Raw genomic sequence first — 23,694 nt, 5'->3', positions numbered from 1 at the left:
AGCTTCTCCCTCTGTAAAATGGGTATAAGTAAGACTGCCTCTAGAAGTCACTGTGTGGGCTAAGAGAGCCACGCTATGGAGAGGCCAGAGGCACTCCTACGTGGTCCTGTGTTTTCTGAAAGCAGTCTGTAAGAAAGGTAGGAATATGGAGGGGTTGCCGAATAGTCATCCAACCAGGACCACTTAGACTTTGGGAGTAAAGTTCAAGAGCCAAAGGAGGTTCCTCCCTCAGGTGGGGGCCACACGGGCGCACTTGGAGACGTCAGCAGTAGGGTCATCGTTGCCCCTGGCAACAGTGCTCCTCTCACTTCACCCAGGGCTGACAGCATCAACAAGCAAGATGGCTATGCGCTCCTGGACCCCGGACCAGGGGTTTGTCGACAAAAAGTTGGTGCGGCCAGCCTCGGTCTCCACAAGCCTGTCCCTGGAGCGATGCACTTTCCCCTCTACCTTGGGCTCCTCGGTAGCGGCCAATGCATTAGAGCAACTGTTAGTTGTAGGTGAGAAGTTCTACTGAGGCCCGGAGCCACATTCCCCATGAAGATGGTGATCTGTTAGGATCTTGACAGGAGCCTGAGCAGACACTCTTCTCCTGAAACCCAGGACATTCCTGGCCTTCTGTTCTCGTTGGTGGGGGAGATGGGGCACAGGGAGGGGCTAAGTATTCATAGCATCTGCTCAAATGCATCTGGGTTAATGAATCGCTATAACCAACGGGTTCCCAGAAGATCAACTGGGACCTGCACGTCTGCTTTCCACTCTAGCCGTCGCCTCTTAACTTTTCCTTCATTGGTTTAACACCTTCATGCCTTTACCACGGAAAATTGGAGACTTTAAAGGACAAGTAGGAAAAAAAAATGCTTGAAAGGCACCTGTTAGTTGTAATGGGCAAAGAAAATTAAATAAAAGACAGCGTTTCAGAGATTTGAACCAAAAATTATCTTTTGTGGAATCAGGCTAACATACTCAATAGTCATTGTTTAACTCTCAACTGTCCCCCAGGCTCCTGCTGTACAAGCTTGCTTCCTGGCTGTTTGGGCTGGTTTTAGGAGGCCATGAAATCGTTAGGAGGTGGGGCTTAGCTGAGAGAAGTCTGTCGCTGAGCAGAATGGGAGGGGACTTTGAATATTTTTAACCAGTCTCTAGTTCCTGCTCTCTTTCTGGTTCTTGGGGACATCTTTCTCGAGTTCCTGCTGCAGTGAATGGAGGTACTGCTGCTCTACTCTCCCCACCATGATGGACTGGAACCCTCTAAACCCTGAGCTAGCTAAAAAATTCTTTCCCTGAGTTGATTCTGTGAGGCATTTTGGTCACAGCCATTCAAAAGTAACTAATATAATACTTATTCCATTAGAAATCGCATTGGGTTAGTCCAAGAAAGGGCACTTCCTGTTGAGATCAAAGGTGTTTAGGGAAATTAAGAGCAAGCTGCTTCATTGTTTCACTAAGATTGTTGTATTGCTTCAAGGTAATCACAGCTATTTCTGTGAATGTGCTGTGGTTACAGCCATTTCTCTTTCATCCTCTTAGAGGACTGAATTTAATGTCACACTTCTCATTGGATAAGCAAGGGCAAGTATTTCCATGAAAAAGGTTAGTCTTTAAGGACACAAATTAACCCTGTGTAGCCAAGGTCATTGTTAGACCTTGGACCTTGAATTCTTTTCACGATTACTCTAGATCAACATGTCCACTCAACCCTATTATGCACAAATATTTGCATATGATAATAATGTCTGGAGACTTGGGAAGTTCTTTTTACTAGAGTATCTTTTATTTATTCTCAGACAATTTTGTACTTGCACACATAGTATCTTGGTCATACCTATCCCTCATGCCTCTCTCGCCCCTCTCAACACTCCTAAACATCCTTTCTCACCTTTGTGATTTCTCTCGTTTTGCCAGCCCCCACTTACACTGAGTCCATTAGTGGTGTGTGTAGAATGTTGTCTGAGCTCCTTGCCTCCACTTGTGCAGGTCTCGTACAGGTGGCCATAGCTGCAGTGAGTCAGGGAGCACCATGGTGGTGTCTGGAAGATAGTGTGTCCCAGCACCCTAGGAAGTTCTCCTTAGGAAGAAACTTCATCAGCACTCTTGCACCTGGGTGTGGGATTCCCAGCACTTGTGAGGTGGAAGCAAAGGATCGGAAGGCCAAGGTTATCTATCCTCTACCTGATAGCAAGTTGAAGACCAGTCTGGGCTACAACTAAAGTTATCTATAAATAAAATTCATCTAAAATAAAGATGTCTTACTCTGAGTTTAGTTAGAAAGTCTATAAATCTCCAGCACATTTTTGAGCAATAATAAACATGTGCTTACTTTTTCCATAAAGAAAAAAAGAAAGGAGATGGCACCCTCTTGCCTCTTCAGCATACTTGCTTTATAGTTATGTAGGAGAGTCCACGGTCCCTGGAACTGGAGCAGATGCTACAATTCATTCTACTGAGAGAAGGAAATGGCTACAAGTGCATGGGCCCCCGAGTCTTACTGGCTGGTTCTAAAGCTGCAATCTAGTACTGATTATGTCTGGGGCTTTGCACATAAAATATAACCTCAAAAGTCATAGGTGAGTCTTAGATTCTCGTCTATACTATGAGAATTATTCTTTGTCAAAAAATGACAGTACAGGGCATTGGGTTGTGACTCAGTGATGGGTCACTTGTCTAGCATGAGGGAGGTCTTAGCTTTCATCCTTAGTATTGTCAAAGAGAAAAACAAGAGTTGGATGATGCAGATAAATCATGATGAAGCCCATGAAACTGATCTCACACACACGGGACAGGCCTAGAAGCTGCGGTCTCCTGCTCGTCTCCATTCTTTGCCTTTGATTCTCTCTCGCCCTTCTTATTCAGTACGTATCTTGCCTTTATTATGTTTACTTGTATTTCACAATGTTCTCTTAGTACAGAGGTTAAGGTAAAGGAGACCTGTCTGAGTGCATCAGGGAACAAGGGGAGAGGGACAGAAGGCTAACAGCATAGTTACACATCTGTGAATGTGCAGTCTCAGGCCTTGCTTCACATTTTTGTACAGAAGTACAGGACATAAAAGATCCCTTAACTAAAGTGATTCATTGTGTGTTTCTGGCACAGTGTTATTTTCTATTCAGTATACATACATGTGCATTAATGTATATATTCACACACGTGTGTGTATGGAGATATAAAATATTTTTAAACCCGCATTGCAGACATGTTCACTTTTTCTCATTTATGAATATTTATTATTTTTCATCTTACTTTAGTCTCTTCTTCCCATCATAGGATATATCTACAAAGATGAATTTAATGAGAGATTTTCTTTAAGGATTCTGTGTGTGTGTGTGTGTGCGCTCGCACGCGTGCATACTATGCAATAGAAAACATATTAAAAGAAGAAAATTCACAATATTCAATGGATTTTCAAAATAGTCGAAGTTTCAACATTTGAACCAGATCATTAAGTGTGAAGAAAGTAGCCTTTGGACAAATATGTAAGATACCTTAACTTTCTCACCTTTTTGTTTTCCAGAGAAATCTCTGCAAGGTGACTATTTCACGTGCAATGAAGAAGTTAAAACCTTTCTTAAGGACATTACTGTGGCAGTTAAAAAACTGGTATTGTATTATCTTTAAGATTTACCTTTTTTGACTTTCACGTATGCCCGCACTAACCTTTAATTTAGAAGCGACTCTGTTCGAATTGCCTAAATAGGTAGACAGAAAGAATATTTACCCCGAATTAGAAAATATTTTTCTTCAATTTACTAACCAATGTCATTTTAAATTGCTGCTCAGTTTTTCCTGCATAAAACTGAAAGGAGCATGGGCTAAAGAAAATGACAAGCCCGATTAGAAAAGGCCACAGGGCTGCTGAGGGAGCCCAGGTAATGGGTGGGCCACGTGGGCAAATGTAATACGCAAGCAATGGTTAGACCAGCCATCCTACCTACCAACAACCAGCCAAGCAACAACCATCACCACTGGGCTGGCTGAGGTATGGTGACAAGTAACTCAGCCTCCTGAAAGCCATTCCCTTCATGGACGGTAGTCAGTGTCTTAACAGAACTGCATTAAGGAACATCAGATATTCTTTCCTTATATAGGCCTGCCCCTAAAGAAGCCAGATCAAAGAAATGCTTCCAAATTTCCCTCTGGATACATCTACTTGTCAGCTGAAACAGAGGAGTCTTTATTTGATCTTAAAAATGGAGAAATCTATCGCTTAATAAATGTCTAAGAAGGTAGAAAGGGCCATAAGTAAGAAACCTCAAGTCCATAGATAAGCATCTCGTTACTATATATTTTATATAAGTATATACAAGAGTGTGGTCATTCCACATAGCCTCACCTCAGAATCACTTGGGTGGACCCATCAGTGGTATCACTGGCCACTGACCAAGCTGCTCCTTCCTTCCACGTACATTTTTCTTTGTATATGTAGGAGTCAAGACTTTCATCGTGGCTAATTAAAGAATCTAGACCCCAACCACTAAACACCTGAGCCAGGAAAATCTCTCAAGTAGCAGACATAAATTCCTCCATTTAAAAATTGGCCAATACTTATTATTATAAAAGAAGTATATGCTTACCCTAGAAATCTTACAAACAAAATAATCAAAACAAACAAATAAAAACCACTATAATTCCACTACCCTCAACTATTTACAATTAACTATTTTATTTCCAGATTACAGGTGAGATCTGCATTGAACTTTTATTTATTTATTTATTTTTTGCAGAAACAATATCACATTGTATATACAAATATGCAATCTGATTTTCGGTTGGTAAAAATCTCAGGTCATAAAATAGCTATAGCTTTATTTAAGTGATCGCTTTTGAAGGTTTCCCCCTTGTTAAATGCACCTGTACCTAAAAACAAGCAAATAAATTAACCATTACGAGACTGTCAGATTCATAGACATAAGAAAAGCATGGGAGGATTGGGAGATGGCTCTGTGGTTAGGACCACTCGCTGCTCTTGCAGAGGACCCAGGTTTCGTTCTCAGGATCCGTATTATGGGTCACAATTCCAGTTTCAGGAGGTTCGATGCTCTTTTTCCCATCTCTGCAGGTACTATCTGTAGACACAGTACACATACATGCATACACACATTTTAAGGAGAATAGAAAATCGTCGTTCTCTGTATTCTCACATGTGTATTTACAGGGAGTTTAAATTTTTTTAAGTAAGTGGTCATCTTAGTGTTGACCCTCTTCTTGGATTCTTTCCATTTAGATGAGTTGAAACTGGATACAGGAAACACGTACACAGAAGAAAAAAGGCTCTGAGTAAAAAAAAAAAAAAAATCAACCGATATTAGAAGTCAGTCAGCAACGACAGATTAAAATCTGATGCAGATCCTCGTCTTTCCCAGCTGTCTGACGAGTAAAAACAGCAGCAGGAGGTGTCTGGTGGAAATGGCATTTCAATTCCCAGGCAGAGAGCTCCTGTCCGGGGAAGGAAACACGACTGCTTTGCTGCGTTAACTTTTTAAGAAGCAATTTGATTTTTTTTTCCAGGAAGAAATGCGAAAAAACACAATAGAGCTTCTGGAGATCGAAAGCATGGAGCTGAGCAGGCTCTACTTCCTGCTGGAGACTGTGCCCAACAGCATGCACAAGGAACTGAAAGGTACCGCCCCAAGCTGTGGGGCTTTCGGGCCTTCGTGTTTTCACAGGAAACGAGCCAAGTGCTTCTTAAACAAGCATTTAATAGCTGTGCTTTTATAAGCGTCAATAGAAAGACTACCTAACGTGAACATTGTGTTCTTTAGCAATCCCTCATGTTACTTTAGGTGGAAATGATACACCATAAAGAAATTCAGCTTGTGGGCTGGAGAGATGGCTCGGAGGGTTAAGAGCACTGACTGTGGTCCTCGGTTCAATTCCCAGCAACCACATAGTGGCTCACAACCATCTTTAATAGGATCCAGGGCCCTCTTATGGTTTGTCTGAAGATAGCTACGGTGTACTCAAATAAATGAAATAAATAAATCTTAAAGAAAAAAAAAAAAAAAAAAAGAAAGAAAGAAAGAAAGAAAAGAAGAAGAAAGAAATTCAATTTGCACAATTTTGCTGTTAAATTGACTAAAAGATGGGTCATCCCATTTACACACTTAAATTAGGCTCTGTGGATGTCCTAACCAACCATTCTACCTTTTATTTATAGGATGTTGGCAATTCTAGGTATATCACAAAGTAGTCCTCCTGTCTTAGTTAGGGTTTCCATTGCTGTAAAGAGACACTGTGACAAAGGCAAGTCTTATAAGGACAACATTTAACTGGTTCTGAAGTTCAGTCCATCATCATTATGGTGGGAACATGGCAGCATCCAAGCAGGCATGGCACTGGAGGAGCTGAGAGTTCTACATCTTGTTCTGAAGACAAACGGGAGAAGACTGGCTTCCAGGCAGCTAAGAGAAGGGTCTCTCAAAGTCCACCCCCACAGTGACACAATTCCTCCTACAAGACCACACCCACTCCAACAAGGACACACCTCCTAATAGTGCCGCTACCTGGGCCAAGCCTATTCAAACCACTACACCTGTTCTGACTAGTTTAGTTCACTTAGTATAGTGACGGCAAGGTTTACTCACAAGGGAACAGGTATCAGAATGAGCTTCCTTGTAAAGGTTGAATAGCATTCCATTGTGTATACCCACCACACTTTGCTTAACCGTTCTATTGCTGTAGGACCACTTCTGCTGCCTCTCAGCTATTGAGAGTGATGATGTTTACAGCGTCCAAATGCACATCTAAACTCTGTTCTAAAGTCTATATCAATGCTAGACTGTATGATGATTCTGCACGCAATTCTTGGAAGATCAGCCATCATAGGTAGCTCTCAGTAACCTACAGGCTCCATTTCCCACACATCCTTGCCAACACTTGTTACTTTCTTATTTGGTTTGTGTTAATGAGATTTGTTCTATTCAGCATAAATAAGGAACTATGGGTTTGATCTGAATTTTTCTATTGATTAGTGCCTTTGAGTGTCTTTTTCTGTTTTTGTTGGTTGCTGTGTCTGGGTTGCTTTGTTTTGTGAAGAGAGATGTTGAACCCAGGCCTGTTGTCCTTATAGTATTGGGCACTTTGCGGTTGTTGTCATTAGTGGGTTGTGGTGTTTTTATTAGATGTCAACCCATTACTAGGTATATCATTTTCAAGTATGTCCTCCTACTCGGGAGCCGGCCTTTGCCCTCTGTCGATGGTGACCTTTGATGAACGCTTTTAATTTGATGGTCTAACATATCTACTTGTTTCTTTTGTTAACTATACTTTTGGTATTGTCTCAAAGAAAACATTCTCAAATCTAATGTCATAAAGATTTTAATCAGGCCTGGAGAGATGGCTCAGTAGTTAAGATTGCCTGCTACCCTTGTAGAAGATTTGGGTTCATTCCTAGCACCAAGATACAGCTCACAACCACTAGCAGCTTCAGTTCCAGGGGATCCAATCTTCTGTCTGCCATGGCACTGTTAGGAGGTGTGGCCTCATTGGAGTACGTGTGGCCTTGTAGGAGGAAGAATGTCACTGTGGGGGTGGACTTTGACAGACCCTTCTCTTAGCTGCCTGGAAGCTAGTCTTCTCCTGTTTGTCTTCAGAGCAAGATGTAGAACTCTCAGCTCCTCCAGTGCCATGCCTGCCTAAGCACTCCTGTGTTCCCACCATGATGATAATGGACCGAACCTCAGAACCAGTAAGCCAGCCCCAGTTAAATGTTATCCTTTATAAGAGTTACCTTGGTCATGGTGTCTCTTTACAAGTTTCACATATACTCACATGGGCTCACACATAAAGAAATAAGTAAATTTAAAAAAAAAAACCCTACTTTAATACGTTTTTACCTCTGAGGGTATCTTTTAAATGTTATGATTTGGATTTTGTGGAGATCAAAAAGTGGCCACACACATGCTAGAGGAGTGAAGAATACCATCACCAAACCAAATTCCCAGCCCCTAAGAGTTAAACCTCTGGTTCTTACATTTAGCTCTTGGTATTGCTTTTAGTTAAAATTTTGGTATCAGGAGGAGGGTCCAGTCCATTGTGGATGGTGCCATCCCTGGGTTGGTGGTGCCTCCTATCTCTCATCTGTTAGCCTTCTTCAGGACCCAACTTTGTTTTTCCAGCTGTAAGAAGTGTCAGCAGAGGCTTGTAACTGAGTCCTTCTGTAAGAACCACCTTTAGCATAGAGTGCAGCTCTAGATACGTGACAGCTCCTCCCTGGGTTGGAGTTTATCCTGTGTTCCACTGCTATGGCTCTCTTCTGCCAAAGTAGACCAACTCTACATGTCTTTGCATTTTGACCTCTCCTCCGAAGTCTTACCATCTTCACCCCACCAGAGACATGCCTGAAAGTATTATACATTCTCTGCACACAAACCTGAAGATTCTAATAAGAAAATCACATTTTGTTTGTGCGTGTTTTATTTTTAGCTTTGATTTTATGTGCTTAAAACAAATAAACAAGGGTGCTGGGTTATAGAAAGGTGGCAGACATTTCACCTGGCATAATACAAGTGTTTTATTTTGAAAGATAGATGTGCCCATTACCCACTTACTGAATCGTTGCTCTAAATCTGCATTTTGATATCTGCTTGACAACAAAGGAGTGGAACCTTATAGACTGGCATCTTGTCTTAGTTAAGGTTTCTATTGCTGAGATGAAACACCATGACCGAAGCAACTTGGGGGTGGGGAAGGTTCACTTACGTTGCCACGCTACTGTTTATCATTAAAAGCAGTGAGGGCAGGGACGTTTACAGATGAGAGATAGGAGGCACCACCAACCCAGGGATGGCACCACCCACAATGGACTGGGCCCTCCTCCATCAATCACCAATAAGAAAATGCCCTATAATTAGATCTCATGGAGGCATTCTCTAAACTGAGGTTGCCTCCTTTCAGGTAACTCTAGCTTGTGTAGAGTTGGTGGAAAACTGGTCAGCACTCCCTGCCCCTTGCTAACTGATGTGATGTTCAGCTTGGTCAGTAGAGGACACTAGGAAGGTATGATAGAGGGAGAAGAGTTTCTTTTTAGGTTCCAGCTGCCATTTTGGCAGACCCCTCCACTGCATGTGATACCGGCATGCCTCGACCCTACAAGATTCAGTGCCTTCAATGTCCAGCCTATCCACTGCTCACAGAACCCTTTGGGCAGCTTCACGTCACTGCCAAAGAGAGACCCACTCTGTGAAGAACTTCAGTTGACTTTCCTTGAGCAGTTATGATCTGTCTGTGTGGACAAGTCCTCTGGCACTCTAGGGCTATTTCCAGCAAAGTCCAGCACCTCAGCACTGCATAAATTTCTTTGACGTCCAAAAGACTACAACCTTCTAGCAATGTGCGCCTCTTAGGACTACAGCGGTTTCTTATTTCTCTAATCTTTGGTTGTGGTTAGTAGCTCTTTGTAATCAACTTTTGTTGTTGAACTTACTATTAATTAATATTCTATCTTCCAGCTGTATGCTAACTGGTACAATAAGGTTATATAATAAAGGAATGTGATTAGTGCCACATTAGTTTGAGGAAAAATATACAGCAATACGTCTACACAAGAAGAAAAGAGAGACATAACACAATCTACATCAAAACGTGTTTAAACGTGTTTCTGTTTTCCTTTCTTCAGTTGTTTTTCTTTGTTTTCCAGATCGGGTTGTATTTCTATAAACAGGAAAAAATATGTTCGTAGGAAAAGTATATACCATATTAGCTTGTAAAGTCTTTGATGCGTGCTGCATGTGTAACTGAGAACGTTTACTTGGCTTTATATCATAAAGCCTCGTGGCTGGCAGTGTGGTCTATGGACCAGCATTAGATACAACAAGGGAAGATGAATTAGAAATCAGAATCTCCAGGCATCCCCCAGACCCTGTTTGCCAGCAGAGCCTGCACTTGATCAGAATTCCCCACTGACAGAGAAGTGTGTTGGAGGCACAGAGTTTGAGGAGCTTGTTACCACAAACAATTTAACCAGTGACCTGGAAAAAGATATGCCGGGAAGGCGAGTACTAGTCTGAATCTCCTAGGGGAGCTGTCAGCTAGTCGCTTAGGATGCTGTTGTATTGGTGTGTGTGGCCCTCTTGTCTATCACATGCTGGGTAATTCTCTAAACTTTAGAGTCTAAGTCCTTAAAGACTTAGAGCCTGTATTAGTTAGGGTTTTATTGCTGTGAACAGACACCATGACCAATAAAAGTTTTATAAAGGACAACATTTAATTGGGGCTGGCTTACAGGTTCAGAGGTTCAGTCCATTATCACCAAGGCGGGAGCATGGCAGCATCCAGTCAGGAATGGTGCAGGAGGAGCTGAGAGTTCTATATCTTCATCCGAAGGAAGCCAGGAACAGACTCAGCATCTAAGGAAGAGCTAGGAAGAGGGTCTCCAAGCCCACCCCACAGTGACACACTTCCTCCAACAAGGCCACACCTTCTAATAGTGCCACTCCCTGGGCCAAGCATATGCAAACCATCACATTGCACTCCCTGGGCCAAGCATTTGCAAACCATCACAGAGCCTTTAGAGTCTTAAGGTTCCCACTGTTGTACTAGTTTGAGATTTATTTACAGATAACTACATATTATATTGGGTTCTCCAGAAGAGAGGATTTAAGGCAATGGCTTTTGCACCATTATGTTTTTAGGGTGTATAATCCAAAGGGAAGGGTGTAATGAGAAGACCAATAATAGGAGAGAAGGAGAGCCAGCCTGGCATTATAATTTGGGCTGCAGCTAGGCACAATTAATTAATGATGAGAACACACCTCAGTAGAGTTACTTCTTCTCAATGACACCCACTGGTGAGAGGGAGGAAGTCAGTACCTATTCCCTGCTTCCTTTAACCAGTGATCCAATGCTTGTTCCTCCTCCTGAGCTTTCTGAACATGTATACATAGTATGGTGCCTAAAACAAATACTTTGTTAGAGACAATGGGAAGTCCTAGGCAGGAGGTAAGAAGGGTGTAGGGCCAGTGGGAATCAGCTACTGTAAGACTGTGCCTGCGAAGCTTTTCAGATCATGGAAGCTGGTTACATCATAACAGCCACAGAAGTTCGTAAGACTCGGAAGGTCCAAAGTGGTAAGTTCAAAGTGCTTGGTACAGAAACATAATGAAAATAATATGTCGATGAAAGGCAGTTCTCCTTGGGATAGGAAAACCATCTTCTGTTGTACCCTTCCTCCAATGACAGTCACATTTTCACTTGCTTTGAAGAGTGTATCTTGGAAGCTCGCAAACTCAATATGTTAGAGATAAGTCAAGTGAAAGGAAAGATCGAGAAGACGAATGATGAAATAAAGTTTCTAAACGACAAAATATTTGAGCTGAAGACCATGAATGAAGCTCTGGGGTAGGTATTTCTTAATTAGGTGTTTGAGAAACTGAGAGTGTTCACTGCAAACAATGTATTTATTTCCAAGCTCCCTACCAAGGTTGAAACTCAGTGTTTTAATGTTTCCGCTCTTATGGAATGAAGTTTGCAACCCCACCGTGCTCCAATAATTCCTTGTTGCAATTTCCTTGTAAGTACATATTAGGCCGGTTATGTTCTATCCAGTTTATTTCATGAAAGATCTTCAATTGTACTTATAATTCAATAGGAAGATGAGGTGGGTTCCTCGGAAAGACTTCCAGGGTTTGAGTATAGTTAAATGAGACTATGTATGTAACTGGCTTGAGACCTGCCAGAACCCTTTCTTTATTTCTAAGCTGTTGTCTTGGGCCAATGCTTCCTCCCTGGGCTTCACATGCTCTGTCTGTAAAACAGAATTCAGAGCTCTTGACCCAACATAATCTATAAGAGGAAGATTTATTCTAAAGTGAGAAAACAATATAAGACTTGAAGAATAAGTTCTCACCGTGAGCAGACTTGCAAGACTAATGCATAAATATCAGAATGTTGATGTTCTATACTGAGAAACCTCCCATCCCCATCATAGCAGGGAAATTAGTGCACAGGGACTCATCAGATCTCAAGACCCTCACATGTTCTTCCCAAAGTAGACCCTCAGAACACCTGCCCTGGGAGAGGTGTCAGGAATGAGACTCATAAGATTGAGGCATAGTGAATATTCTAACCGCTACTAAGGAGTCACAGTGCAGTTTATGCATGGACTGCACTGGCCATCATTTCTAGGGATAGCTATAAACTGGACTATTTCTAAACCAACAACCAGAAATGGAATGTGCAGCTAGACACATCAAGTGACGCCCCACCATTCTGCTCCTGTAAATTTGGGGCTTTTGCATGAGCAGCAGGATCCTGAGAAGGCTTAAAGCCTTAAAGGCTTAAAGAAGGTTAAAACACAGGATTTGGTAGGTCTACCAGGAAGTAGGGTGGGGTTGAAGGTCAACATTTCTTTATTATTTTATTTGTTTACATTTCGAATGTTGTCTCCCTTCCCAGTCTCCCCTTCATGAACCCCCACTATCTCCCCCTCCCCATTGCCTATGATAGGGTGCTCCCCCCATCCATCTCACCCCTCTAGCATCCCCCTTCTCTGGGACATCAAGCTTCCACAGGACCATGCACCTCCCCTCTCACTGATGCCAGATAAGGCAGTCCTCTGCTGCATATGTAGCAAGAGCCATGGACCAGTACATGCATGCACTTTGGTTGGTGGTTACTTTGGTTGGTGGGAGCTCTGAGGGATCCAGTTAGTTAGTCTTCCTATGGGGTTGCAATCCCCTTCAGCTCCTTCAGTCCATTCCCTAACTCTTCCATTGGGGTCCCTGGGCTAAGTCCAATGGTTGGCTATGAGGATCTGCATTTGTATTAGTCAGGGGCTGGCAGAGCCTCTCAGAGAACAGCCATACCAGGCTCCTGTCTGCAAGCATATCTTGGCATCAGCAATAGCGTCAGGGTTAGGTGTCTGCAGATGGGATGGATCCCTAGGTATGGCAGGGTCTAAAAGGCCTTTAATCCAGTCTCTGCTCCATTTTTGTCTCTGTGTTTCCTTTAGACAGTAACAATTCTAGATTAAAAATTTGAGATCGGTGGGTGGCCCCATAACTCAACTGGGAGGTGTCTCATCAGGTTCTTTCTCCCTGAAGTTTGACACTTCAACTAGTGTCATCCCTATTGGGTCCTGACAAGCTCTTGCATCTCTGGTGTCTGGGACTTTCTAGTGGTTCCCCATATTCTCAGCCCCCCGCTGCTTTGTTTATTCATTCTCCTGGCCCTCTGTACTTCTGTCTCTTCCCAGATCTGATCCTGCCCCCCCTTTTCCCTCCCCCTTCTCTCCCACCTAGAGTCCTCCCTCCTTTTGCCTCCTGTGATTATTTTGTTCCCCATTCTAAGTGGGATTGAAGCAACCATACTTTGACTTTACTTCTTGTTAAGCTTCATATGGTCTGTGAGTTGTATCATGGGCATTCTAAGATTTGGACTAATATTCACTTCTCAGTGAGTACATACCATATATGTCCTTCTAGGTCTGGGTTACCTCACTGAGGATGATATTTTCTAGTTCCATCCATTTGCCTGAAAATTTTGTGAAGTCCTCACTTTTAATAGCTGAGTAGTATTCCATTGCTCAGATATACCAAATTTTCTGTATCCATTCTTCTGTTGAGGGACATCTGGGTTGTTTCTAGCTATTATAAATAAAGCTGCCATGAACATAGTGGAGCATGTGTCATTGTGATATGGTGGAGCATATTTTGGGTATATGCCCAGGAGTGGTATAGCTGGGTTCTCAGGTAGAACTATTTCCAATTTTCTGAGGAACCACCAAGTTGATTTCCAAAGTGATTGTACCAGCTTGCAATCCCATCAGCAATGGAGGAGTGTTTCTCTTTCTCCACATTCTTGCCAGCATCTGCTGCCATCTGAGTTTTTTTTTTTTATCTTAGCCATTCTGATTGGCATGAGGTGGAATCTCAGGGTGGTTTTGATTTGCATTTGCCTGATGACTAATGATGTTGAACATTTCTTGCTTCTCAGCCATTCAAAATTCCTCAGTTGAGAATGTTTTGTTTAGATCTGCACCTCTTCTTTTAATTGGGTTATTTGGTTCTCTGGAGTCCAACTTCTTTAGTTCTTTGTGTTTTTTGGATATAAGCCCTCTATAGGATGTAGGGTTGGTAAAAATCTTTTCCCAATCTATTGGTTGCCATTTTGTTGTCCTGTTGACAGTGTCCTTTGCCTTACAGAAGCTTTTTTAGTTTCCTGAGGTCCCATTTGTCAATTGTTGATCTTATAGCCTGTGCCATTTGTTGTCCTGTTCAGGAAATTTCCCCCTATGCTGATGTGTTCAATGCTCTTTCCCACTTTCTCTTCTATTAGATTCAGCATATCTGGTTTTGTGTGGAGGTCCTTGATCCACTTGGACTTGAGCTTTGTACAAGGGGATAAAAATGGGTCAATTTGCATTCTTCTACATGAAGGCCTCTAGTTAGACCAGCACCATTTGTTGAAAATGTTTGCTTTTTTACACTATGATTTTGGCTTCTTTGTCAAATATCAGCTGTAGAGAATTGTTTTCACTATCCTGGGTTTGTTGTTATTGCATATGAAGTTGAGAAATGCTCTTTCTATCTCTGTGAAGAACTGAGTTGGGGACTGTATTGAATCTGCAGATAGCTTTTGGTAAGATGGCCATTTTCACTATGTTAATCCTACTGGTCCATGACATGGAGGTCTTTCCATCTTCTGAGGTCTTCTTCGATTTCTTTCTTCAGAGACTTGAAGTTCTTGTCACGCGGATCTTTCACTTGCTTGGTTATAGTCACACCAATATATTTTACATTATTTGGGACTATTGTAAAGGGTGTTGTTTCCTAATTTCTTTCTCAACCTGTTTAATCTTTGTGAAGAAGAAAGCTAATCTTTTGTTTGAGCTAATTTTATATTCAGCTACTTTGCTGAAGTTGTTTATCAGGTGTAGAAGTTCTCTGGTAGGATTTTTGGGGTCATTTATGTATACTATCATATCATCTGCAAATAGTGATACCTTGACTTCTTCCTTTCCAATTTGTATCCCTCTGACCTACTTTTGTTGTCTAATTGCTCTAACTAGAACTTTGAGTACTATATTGAATAGGTAGGAAGAGAGTAGGCAGCCTTATCTGTCTCTGATTTTACTGTGACTGCTTCAAGTTTCTCTCCACTCAGTTTGATGTTAGCTATTGGTTTGGTGTATATTGCTTTTATTATGTTTGGGTATGTGTCTTGAATTCCTGATCTTTCCAAGACTGTTAACATGAAGGGTGTTGTATTTTGTCAAAGGCTTTTTCAGCATCTAATGAGATGATCATGTGATATTTTTGAGTTTGTTTATACAGTGAATTACATTGACAGGTTTTCATATATTGAACTATCTATGTATTCCTGGGATGAAACCTACTTGATCATGGTTAATGATTGTTTTGAGTGCTTTTGAATTCATCTTATGAGTATTTTATTGAGTATTTTTGTATCAATATTCCTAAGTGAAATTGGTCTGAAGTTCTCTTTATTTGTTGGGTCTTTGTGTGGTTTAGGTATCAGTGTAACTTCATAGTATGAATTAGGTAATGTTCCTTCTATTTCTATTTTGTGGAATAATTTGAGAAGTATTGGTATTAGGTCTTCTTAGAAGGTCTGATAGATTTCTGCACTAAAGCCATCTGTCCCTGGGCTTTTTTTGGTTGAAAGACTTTTAATGACTACTTCTATTTCCTTAGGGGTCACAGGACTGTTTAGTTTATCTGATCCTGATTTAACTTTGGTACTTGGTATCTGTCTAGAAAATCATCCATTTCATCTAGATTTTCAGTTTTGTTGAATATAGGCTTTTGTAATAGGATCTGATGATTTTTTTAATTTCTTCAGTTTCTGTTGTTATGTCTCCCTTTTCATTTCTGATTTTGTTAATTTGAATACTTTCTCCATAGCCTTTAGCTAGTTTGGCTAAGGGTTTATCTATCTCATTGATTTTCTCAAAGAACCAGCTCCTAGTTTTTGTTAATTCTTTGTATCATTCTTTATGTTTCTAATTGATTGATTTCAGCCCTGAGTTTGATTATTTCCTGCTGTCTACTCCTTTTGTGTTATTTTCTTTTTGTTTTAGAGCTTTCAGGTGTACTGTTAAGTTGCTAGTGTAGGATATCTCCAATTTCTTTATGAAGTCAGTGCTATGAATTTTCCTTAGTACTGCTTTCAGTGTGTCCCATAAATTTGGTTATGCTGTGTGTTCATTTTTGTTAAATTCTAAAATGTCTTTTAATTTATTTCTTCTCTAGTCAAGTTGTAGTTCAGTAGAAAGTTGTTCAGTTTCCATGAGTATGTAGACTTTCTGTTGTTTTTGTTGTTATTGAAAACCAGTCTTAGTCCATGGTGATCTGATAGAATGGATGGGATGATTTCAATCTCCTTGTGTCTGTTGAAGCTTGTTTTGTGTCCGTTTATATGATCAGCTTTAGAGAAGGTATCTTGAGGTGCTGAGAAGAAGATATATTCTTTTGTTTTAGGGTGAAATGTTCTGTGGATATCTGTTAAATGCATTTGGTTCATAAATTATGTTAGTTTTACTGTGTCTCTGCTTTGTTTCTGTTTCCATGACGTGTCCATTAGTGAGAGTGGAGTGTTGAAGTCTCCCACTATTATTGTGTGAGCCTTTGAATTTGTGTGTAACATTTCTTTTACAAATGTGTGAGCCTTTGCATTTGGGGCATAGACATTCAGGATTGAGAGTTCATCTTATGTTTTTTTTTTTCCTTTGATGATTATGAAGTGCCTCTCTCTATTTCTTTTGATAACTTTTGGTTGAAAGTCTATTTTATTGGATATTAGAATGGCCACTCCAGCTTGTCTCTTGTGATCATTTGCTTGGAAAAAAATTTTTCCAACTTTTTACTCTGGCATAGTATCTGTCTTTGTCACTGAGGTGTATTTCCTGAATGCAGCAAAATGCTGGGTTCTGTTTATGTATCCAGTCTGTTTGCCTATGTCTTTTTATTGGGAAATTGAGTCCATTGATGTTGAGAGATATTAAAGACCAATAATTGGTGGTTCCTGTTATTTTTGTTGTTAGAGGTGGTATTATATTTGTGTGGTTCTCTTCTTTTGGGCTTGTTGTGAGATGGTTAATTTCTTGGTTTTTCTTCAGTATAGTTTCCCTCTTTGTGTTGGAATTTTCCTTCTAGTATCCTTTGTAGGGCTGGATTAGTGGAAAGATATCATTTAAATTTGGTTTTGTCATAGACTGTCTTGGTTCCTCCATCTATGGTGATTTAGAGTTTTGCTGAGTATAGTAGTCTGGGCTGACATTTTTGTTTTCTTATGGCATACATGACATCTGTCTAAGATATTCTGACTTTTAGAGTTTCTGTTGAGAAGTCTGGTGTGATACTCATAGTCTGCCTTTATATGTTACTTGGCCTTTTTCCCTTACTGCTTTTAATATTCTTTCTTTATTTTGTGCGTTTGGTGTTTTGACTATTATGTGACGGGAGGTGTTTCTTTTCTGGTCCAATCTATTTGGTGTTCTGTAGGCTTCTTGTATGTTTATGGCCTTATCTGTTTCTTTAGGTTAGGGACATTTTCTTCTATAATTTTGTTAAAGATGTTTTCTGACCCTTTGAATTGGGAATCTTCATTTTCTTCTATTTCTATTATTCTTTTTTTTTTATTTCTATTACTCTTAGGTTTGGTCTTTTCATTGTGTCCTTAATTTCCTGGATGTTTTGGATTAGGCACTTTTTGCACTTTGTGTTTTCTTTGACTATTGTGTCAATATTGTCTATGGTATCCTCCATGCCTGAGATAAGTCTCTTGTATTCTGTGGTGATGCTTGTGTCTGGAACTCCTGATCTCTTTCCTAGGTTTTCCATCTCCAGGGTTGCCTCCCTTTGTGACTTCTTTATTGTTTCTATTTCCATTTTTAGATCCTGAGTAGTTTTGTTTAATTCCTTCACCTATTTAATTGTATTTTTCTGTATTTATTTAAGGGATTTATATGTTTCCTCTTTAAGGGCTTCTATCTGTTTACCTGTGTTCTCCTGTATTTCTTTAAGGGAGTTATTTATGTCTTCCTTAAAGTCCTCTATAACCTTCATGAAATGGAATTTTAGGTCAGAAGCTTGTGTGTTATGTTACCCAGGGATTGCCATAGTGGGAGAACAGGGTTCTGATGGTGCCAAGTGACATTGGTTTCTCTTGCCTATGTTCTTGTGATTGCCTCTTGCCATCTGGTTATTGCCTGACCTTGCTATTCTCTGAATGGAGTTTGTTCCTCCTTGCATGAAGTTGGAGCTCTGTGACCTGGGTTAGAATAATCCTTCTGGGGGGCAACAGTGTTGTATCTGGTTAGGGGGCTTCCTGTGTCCCTAGTTAGGGTAGGCCTCCTGTGACCCTGGCTACAGCAGATCTTATGTGACCCTGGTTAGGGCAGACCTCCTGGGAGTCAGGCTGTCTCTAGGTGTGGGCAGGTGGGCTGGAGCACCCAAATTGCTCCAGGCCAAGTTGCAGACCACAAAGTGGTCAACATTTCTAATAGATTCCGAATGACACTTATCCTGCAGGTCCAACACAGCAGGAGCATCTCTGCTGTAGATAAATTTTTAGGGAAAGATGAGGTACAAATAGAGAGTGGTGAATTGATGAGATGGAACTGCCTGTAATCATCCCCTGTTGCTTCTATGTTTCCAAGGTAGATGCATTACCCAGGGTCTCACGGGCTCTGATGACTTGTGAGACTCTTTCATCTCACTGCTTAGCATCTAGAAAGTATGGAGGCCATACTTGTGTATGCTTTCCTCAGGCCTATATCTTGTTTGTGAATGCACTCTTCTTAAACCACCACCACCACTACATCCATGACTACCACCACCATGACCCCCATAACTACTACCACCATAACTATCACCACCACCATGTCCACCACTAACATCACCACCATGACTACCACCACCACCACATCTGCCATCCCACAACCACCACCATGACTACCATTACACTATTACAACCATTATCACCACCATAACTATCACAAACAGGTTTTTGGTTTTAGTTCTCTGTCCAGGTTTCCCATACTTGGCCCACAAAGCAGCCACTAACTCACTCCCTCACCAAGCTCCTTTGTGATGTTTGGCCTCTGCCAAAAAAAAAAAAAAAAAAAAAAGCCTCCCAACATCCCATGTCTACCCCTCCCCCAACCCTAAGTCTCTAACCCTGAAGAGTAAACACTAGGAAAGATGTTTATGTTCCACAAGAAATGGCATCAGTTATTCCCACTTTCAATATTGTGTTCCGTATTTCTCCCAGAATTCAGTTCTTCCTCAGGGAGGTGTAGCCCACAGTGCACGTGTGAGGTACACAACTCATTTTGTGCTGAGAATCAGGTCTCAAGAATCATCTGAGAAGTAGAGATGGCTGCAGCCTCCTCTTTCTCTAGGTTCTGTCCAGGGGAAGGCTAGATTTCTCTTGGGCCAACCCTTGGAGCTTTGGTATCAGGGTAACCAGAAACACACTAGAATGATTACCTTTCTTTGGTTTAATGACCTACCTGCAAACATCCATCTGGTCACATTCCATTCACTTGTTCCAAATGACTTTGGACTCATACTTTAAGCCAACACAATATCCTGGCACATGGGGCTAGCTAGGTAGGGTGAAGTGGGGCCAAGTGACTGACATTTTAGCAGTGGCTTAAGAAGTTGCAAAGTGGACACTTATTCTGTTACTTTCTATCCTTATTGAGTTTAAATGTAAACCACAGAGACAGTGAGAAAGTAAGTATGTCTTAGGGCATCCTTCTGATGTCACTGTAGCGTCTGAATTCCTTCCTTTACTAAGTATCATCCTTCTATGTCAAGATTCATTCTGCTCTCCTAGGATAAAGCAAGAGGAGCTGGCGAAGCAGCATGCAAAGTTTGTCCTGCTCCTGAACCAAACCTTGGAAGAGAAAGCCGCAGCAACCATTTATATAAATGACACCTATACCAGAATAAAATTCGAGAAAGAAGAAATAGGACTTCAAAAACAATGTCTGCGAGATGCAAATGAGTTAATTGAAAAACATAAGCAAGAGCATAGGAAAAAGAAAGAACGTTTGGCTAACCGTGTAAGTGGTGGGATTCATTATTTTTAAATTCAGAATTGACTTGACCCAGAGGCATCAATGGGACGTTTTCGTTGTCCTCTTGACTAGGTGGTAAGTGACCATTAGGATTGGCCTTGGGGGACTTCTGAACAGCACTGGCGTGAGAAACTCATGGTTTGTTTGTTTGTGCAGCCTCTTGGAGAAGACATTCGGTTATGCACATTCATTCTGCTCACAGAACAGAGTCCAATGCAGGGTCCATGACTCTTTAGTGGCCCTGTGTCAATGTAGAGATGAGGAATTTGCCACCTTTTATCTAGTTCCACTTTTGTATAGACAGAACCTAGGAGTTTAAATGTAATACCTGTGATGCCTGTTTTCCAGCTGCAGCAACCCGAGACAGGAGTAGGCTTCAGATGGGCTGCCAGACCCTAGTGTGCAAAAAGCAAACTGTATTATGAAGCCAGCAATTTCCAGAGGTCAGAGGCAGAGGTAGTCACTGCCTCTCCTGTCCCTGTAGAGGTCGCACACCTGCTGTGCTGTGTTGATTGAGCTCACTATCCAACTGTCCTTTTATTTCTCAAGGTGCCTTGGTTGCTCTGGAAAAGGTAGAGCTGTCTCCATTCTTACTGTACAGACAGGAGCTAGGTCAAGATGGAAACAGCTGTGTCGCGTATAGTTTTATAAACATGCTTGCTCCTTTGCCCAGCTTAGCTCCACCAATGGCCTCCTCAGTGTCATTCAGCTCCACCAACAGGCAGCTAGCCATTTTTCCCGGGAGCTGTGATTGCTTCCACAGCCCCTCACAGTTAGCTTCACTAAGCTGCTAACAACTGCCCCGGCTGCCCACCATCCTCTCCAGCTCACCTACGCGCCATGGATAGAAAACACTAGTTTTATCATTTTATAACTAGCCAGAATTTCCTTCCCTAATCTTATCAATTATCTCCCTCCATCCTACTCAGCCCCCACTCACGGCAGAGACTACACGGCAGGGACCCCAGGATCTTCATGTCTGCAACTTCCTCCTCACTCCAAAGCCTACTCTGAAAAACCTTTCTCCTCATACCTTCTCCTGGGACCCGGAAGTCCCACCCCTTTCCCTTCTCCCAGCAATTGGCTTCTGCCTCCTTTATTGACACAATCAAGAACCAATTAGGGAATCAACACTCCGGCCACACAGCTGCAGAGCTTTGGCTGTGTCCTTTCCAAAGTGAGAGAGCTCCTAAACTCAGGGACTGTCAACATTTAGACCCGGAGCCACCAGTTTTCACATTCAGACCCAGGAAATCAAGCAAGTTTAAACAATGCAGCATTTAATAGGAAGGAAAGAAGGAAGGTTAATTTATTACACGGCTTTTTAAAATTTATGGGTTTTCCCCCCAATTTTCAATAAAAAGTCTCTATCACTGAATTTCACTCATATGTATCTGTATCCTGGCGGAGAGATTACGATCACATTCATTCAAAGTCGCTGCGCTACAACAAAGCGGTTGGAGGCACAAAGGGAAAGCCAGCCAGACATAAGTGTTCACAGTGGCGCAAGGTCCTGGGTTCGATCCCCAGCCCTGAAAAAAAAAAAAAAATAAGTGTTCACAGTTTTGTTTTGTTTTTTTTTTATTAACTTGAATATTTCTTATATACATTTCGAGTGTTATTCCCTTTCCCGGTTTCCGGGCAAACATCCCCCTCCCCCCTCCCCTTCCTTATGGGTGTTCCCCTCCGTGTTCACAGTTTTAATCCACTATGCTACCTTATGCCTTTCTGCTCATTGTTGCCTTGTTCTTGACCACTCAGTTCGCTGAAAAACTATGTTTGATTTTTTAATAAGAGCCGCTCATTCCTCCAGAGTCTGACATGTGACAAGATGTTTGATTTTGGTAGAAATAGTAAAAAGTATCCAAGAATATAAGCTGCCCTGTCTTCAATGACTTTGTACGTGCCACTCCTAGCTGGGTTTTATTTTCCATTAGGTAGTAGGAAGTGGGGGTTTCTAGACACCTAATTCTTGTGAGTACTTTCTTCATTCCCCATACCTCCATAGTCATACATGTGATGCCCACTGCTGGGATGTAGTAAGTAAGCCACCACAGCGGCAAGATGCTTTCAGCCATTCTTGACCATGGCCGTTGCCATATTGCTCCTATAGACATACCATCAACCTCTTATGGCTGCAGTTTGACCCATAGGGTTCATGGTTCTGCCTTTAACTTTAGGAAATACGAAAATCCTGCCTTCGTTTCATTCTTCCTTTAAGTTGTTAGTTCACTTAGATGGAAAATGGCCTGTTTAAATTGAATATTAACTAGGTTGACAAGTTGAAAAATCTTTCTCTGATGCACTAATAGACTTTTTAATTGGCTTATTGTTGTTACTGTAGATTAAAGACGCGAAGCAGTCCTGTGAAGACAAGAGAAAAGAGGCATATAATAAGAGGAAAGAATTGACCAGATTACAAAATAAAATAATAAAAATGAAGCTAACAGTTACTACCAATGCAGTGGTAAGAAAAAAAAATAAACATCTTCTTCCTTTAGCCCAATCTGAACATAGCAGTTTAAAGAAAAAAAGAAAGGTTATTTAATTCATTTTCCTGATTTTCTGAGAAATGCCAATTTGCGATCACATTTCCTGACACTTCCTCTAAAGTATTGTAGCATGTACAGATTGTACTTAATCACCAAAATACCTTGAAAATTATTTTAACTACGTGTAGAGCTAACTAAATATCTCAGTGCCTACTAATCTTTTCTCTCAATTAGTTGAATGAATGGATCTATAGAAAATTTCTTCAGTGTATATCAAAACTCATATGCAAAACCACACAGTACAGCAGACAAAGGGAAGCAGCCCATTTTTCTGCCAGAATGTATCACAAATTCCATCATATGTCACATGAGGTACACATACTAACCCTAATAATGATATGTCCATGATGGCATCTAATCATTACAACATCAGTAAAATAAAACACTCCTGGGACATATATGTGTTTAAAGAGACCATCATCTGATTTTAGGTATCAACAATGGTAAAGAGGCAGAGGTCAGGTGAGGCTTAAGGAAAGTCGCTAAGCAACGGTTCATGCCATCTGCACACCCCAGCTCCTGTCTCCCATTTTAGCCTCATACAGTGCAAGGAAGCACCCCACCAACCTAGTTTAAATCCAAGATTTCTAAGGTCAAGTTAGGAACCCATAACAATCTTACCCCAGACCCTGTTGCCCCTCCTGCCATCTCTAGACTTGAGTGTCACATCAACCTGGACTTAAAGCTTGCCTCTACCAAGCTATGAAGTAGAGACATGGGGTAGAATATTGCCTAGGATGGTGGATTTTTTGTGGAGATTCCTAAAACACAGACCAAGGGAAGTGCAAACTAACATACACATGAATTCTTCAGTCTAGACACCTCTGTGGCCAGGTCAGACTGATAGAACGTTGGCAGAAAAATAATTGAATGTGATTCTTGAAGCAGGAAACCTACTCAAGGCAGGAGCGTCTGAGGGTGAAAGACAATGGCCATGTGCCTGCAGTTCTACTAGCATGTATAATTCATGATGATTGATTTAGTCACGTGATGCTCTAGAGAAACTGAATAGCTTTTGCCCTGTTGGGTGGCTTTCTAGAGAGCTATTAACATCTGTCCCCAAAGTGGTACTACACCAATCAGCTAAACAATGCCTCA

General features: G+C 41.3%; 1 protein-coding gene across 1 annotated transcript in view; it reads left to right on the top strand.

Moving 5' to 3' along the window:
• Window positions 1–335: 335 nt before the first annotated feature.
• Window positions 336–23,694, top strand: part of Ccdc175 (coiled-coil domain containing 175) — a 464,210-nt gene continuing 440,851 nt past the window's right edge. Inside the window, exons 1-6 of the mRNA XM_032907915.1 lie at window positions 336–500; window positions 3,512–3,597; window positions 5,506–5,617; window positions 11,199–11,334; window positions 19,801–20,029; window positions 22,389–22,511. Coding sequence (XP_032763806.1) covers window positions 341–500; window positions 3,512–3,597; window positions 5,506–5,617; window positions 11,199–11,334; window positions 19,801–20,029; window positions 22,389–22,511 — 846 coding nt within the window. The 5' untranslated portion in view covers window positions 336–340. The remainder of the gene's footprint in view (window positions 501–3,511; window positions 3,598–5,505; window positions 5,618–11,198; window positions 11,335–19,800; window positions 20,030–22,388; window positions 22,512–23,694) is intronic.

The sequence above is a fragment of the Rattus rattus genome, chromosome 7 (assembly GCF_011064425.1).
Source record: "Rattus rattus isolate New Zealand chromosome 7, Rrattus_CSIRO_v1, whole genome shotgun sequence".
Classification (NCBI taxonomy): Eukaryota; Metazoa; Chordata; class Mammalia; order Rodentia; family Muridae; genus Rattus; species Rattus rattus.
Note: the sequence above shows the minus strand (reverse complement) of the source record. Positions and strands in the feature narration are given on the sequence as shown.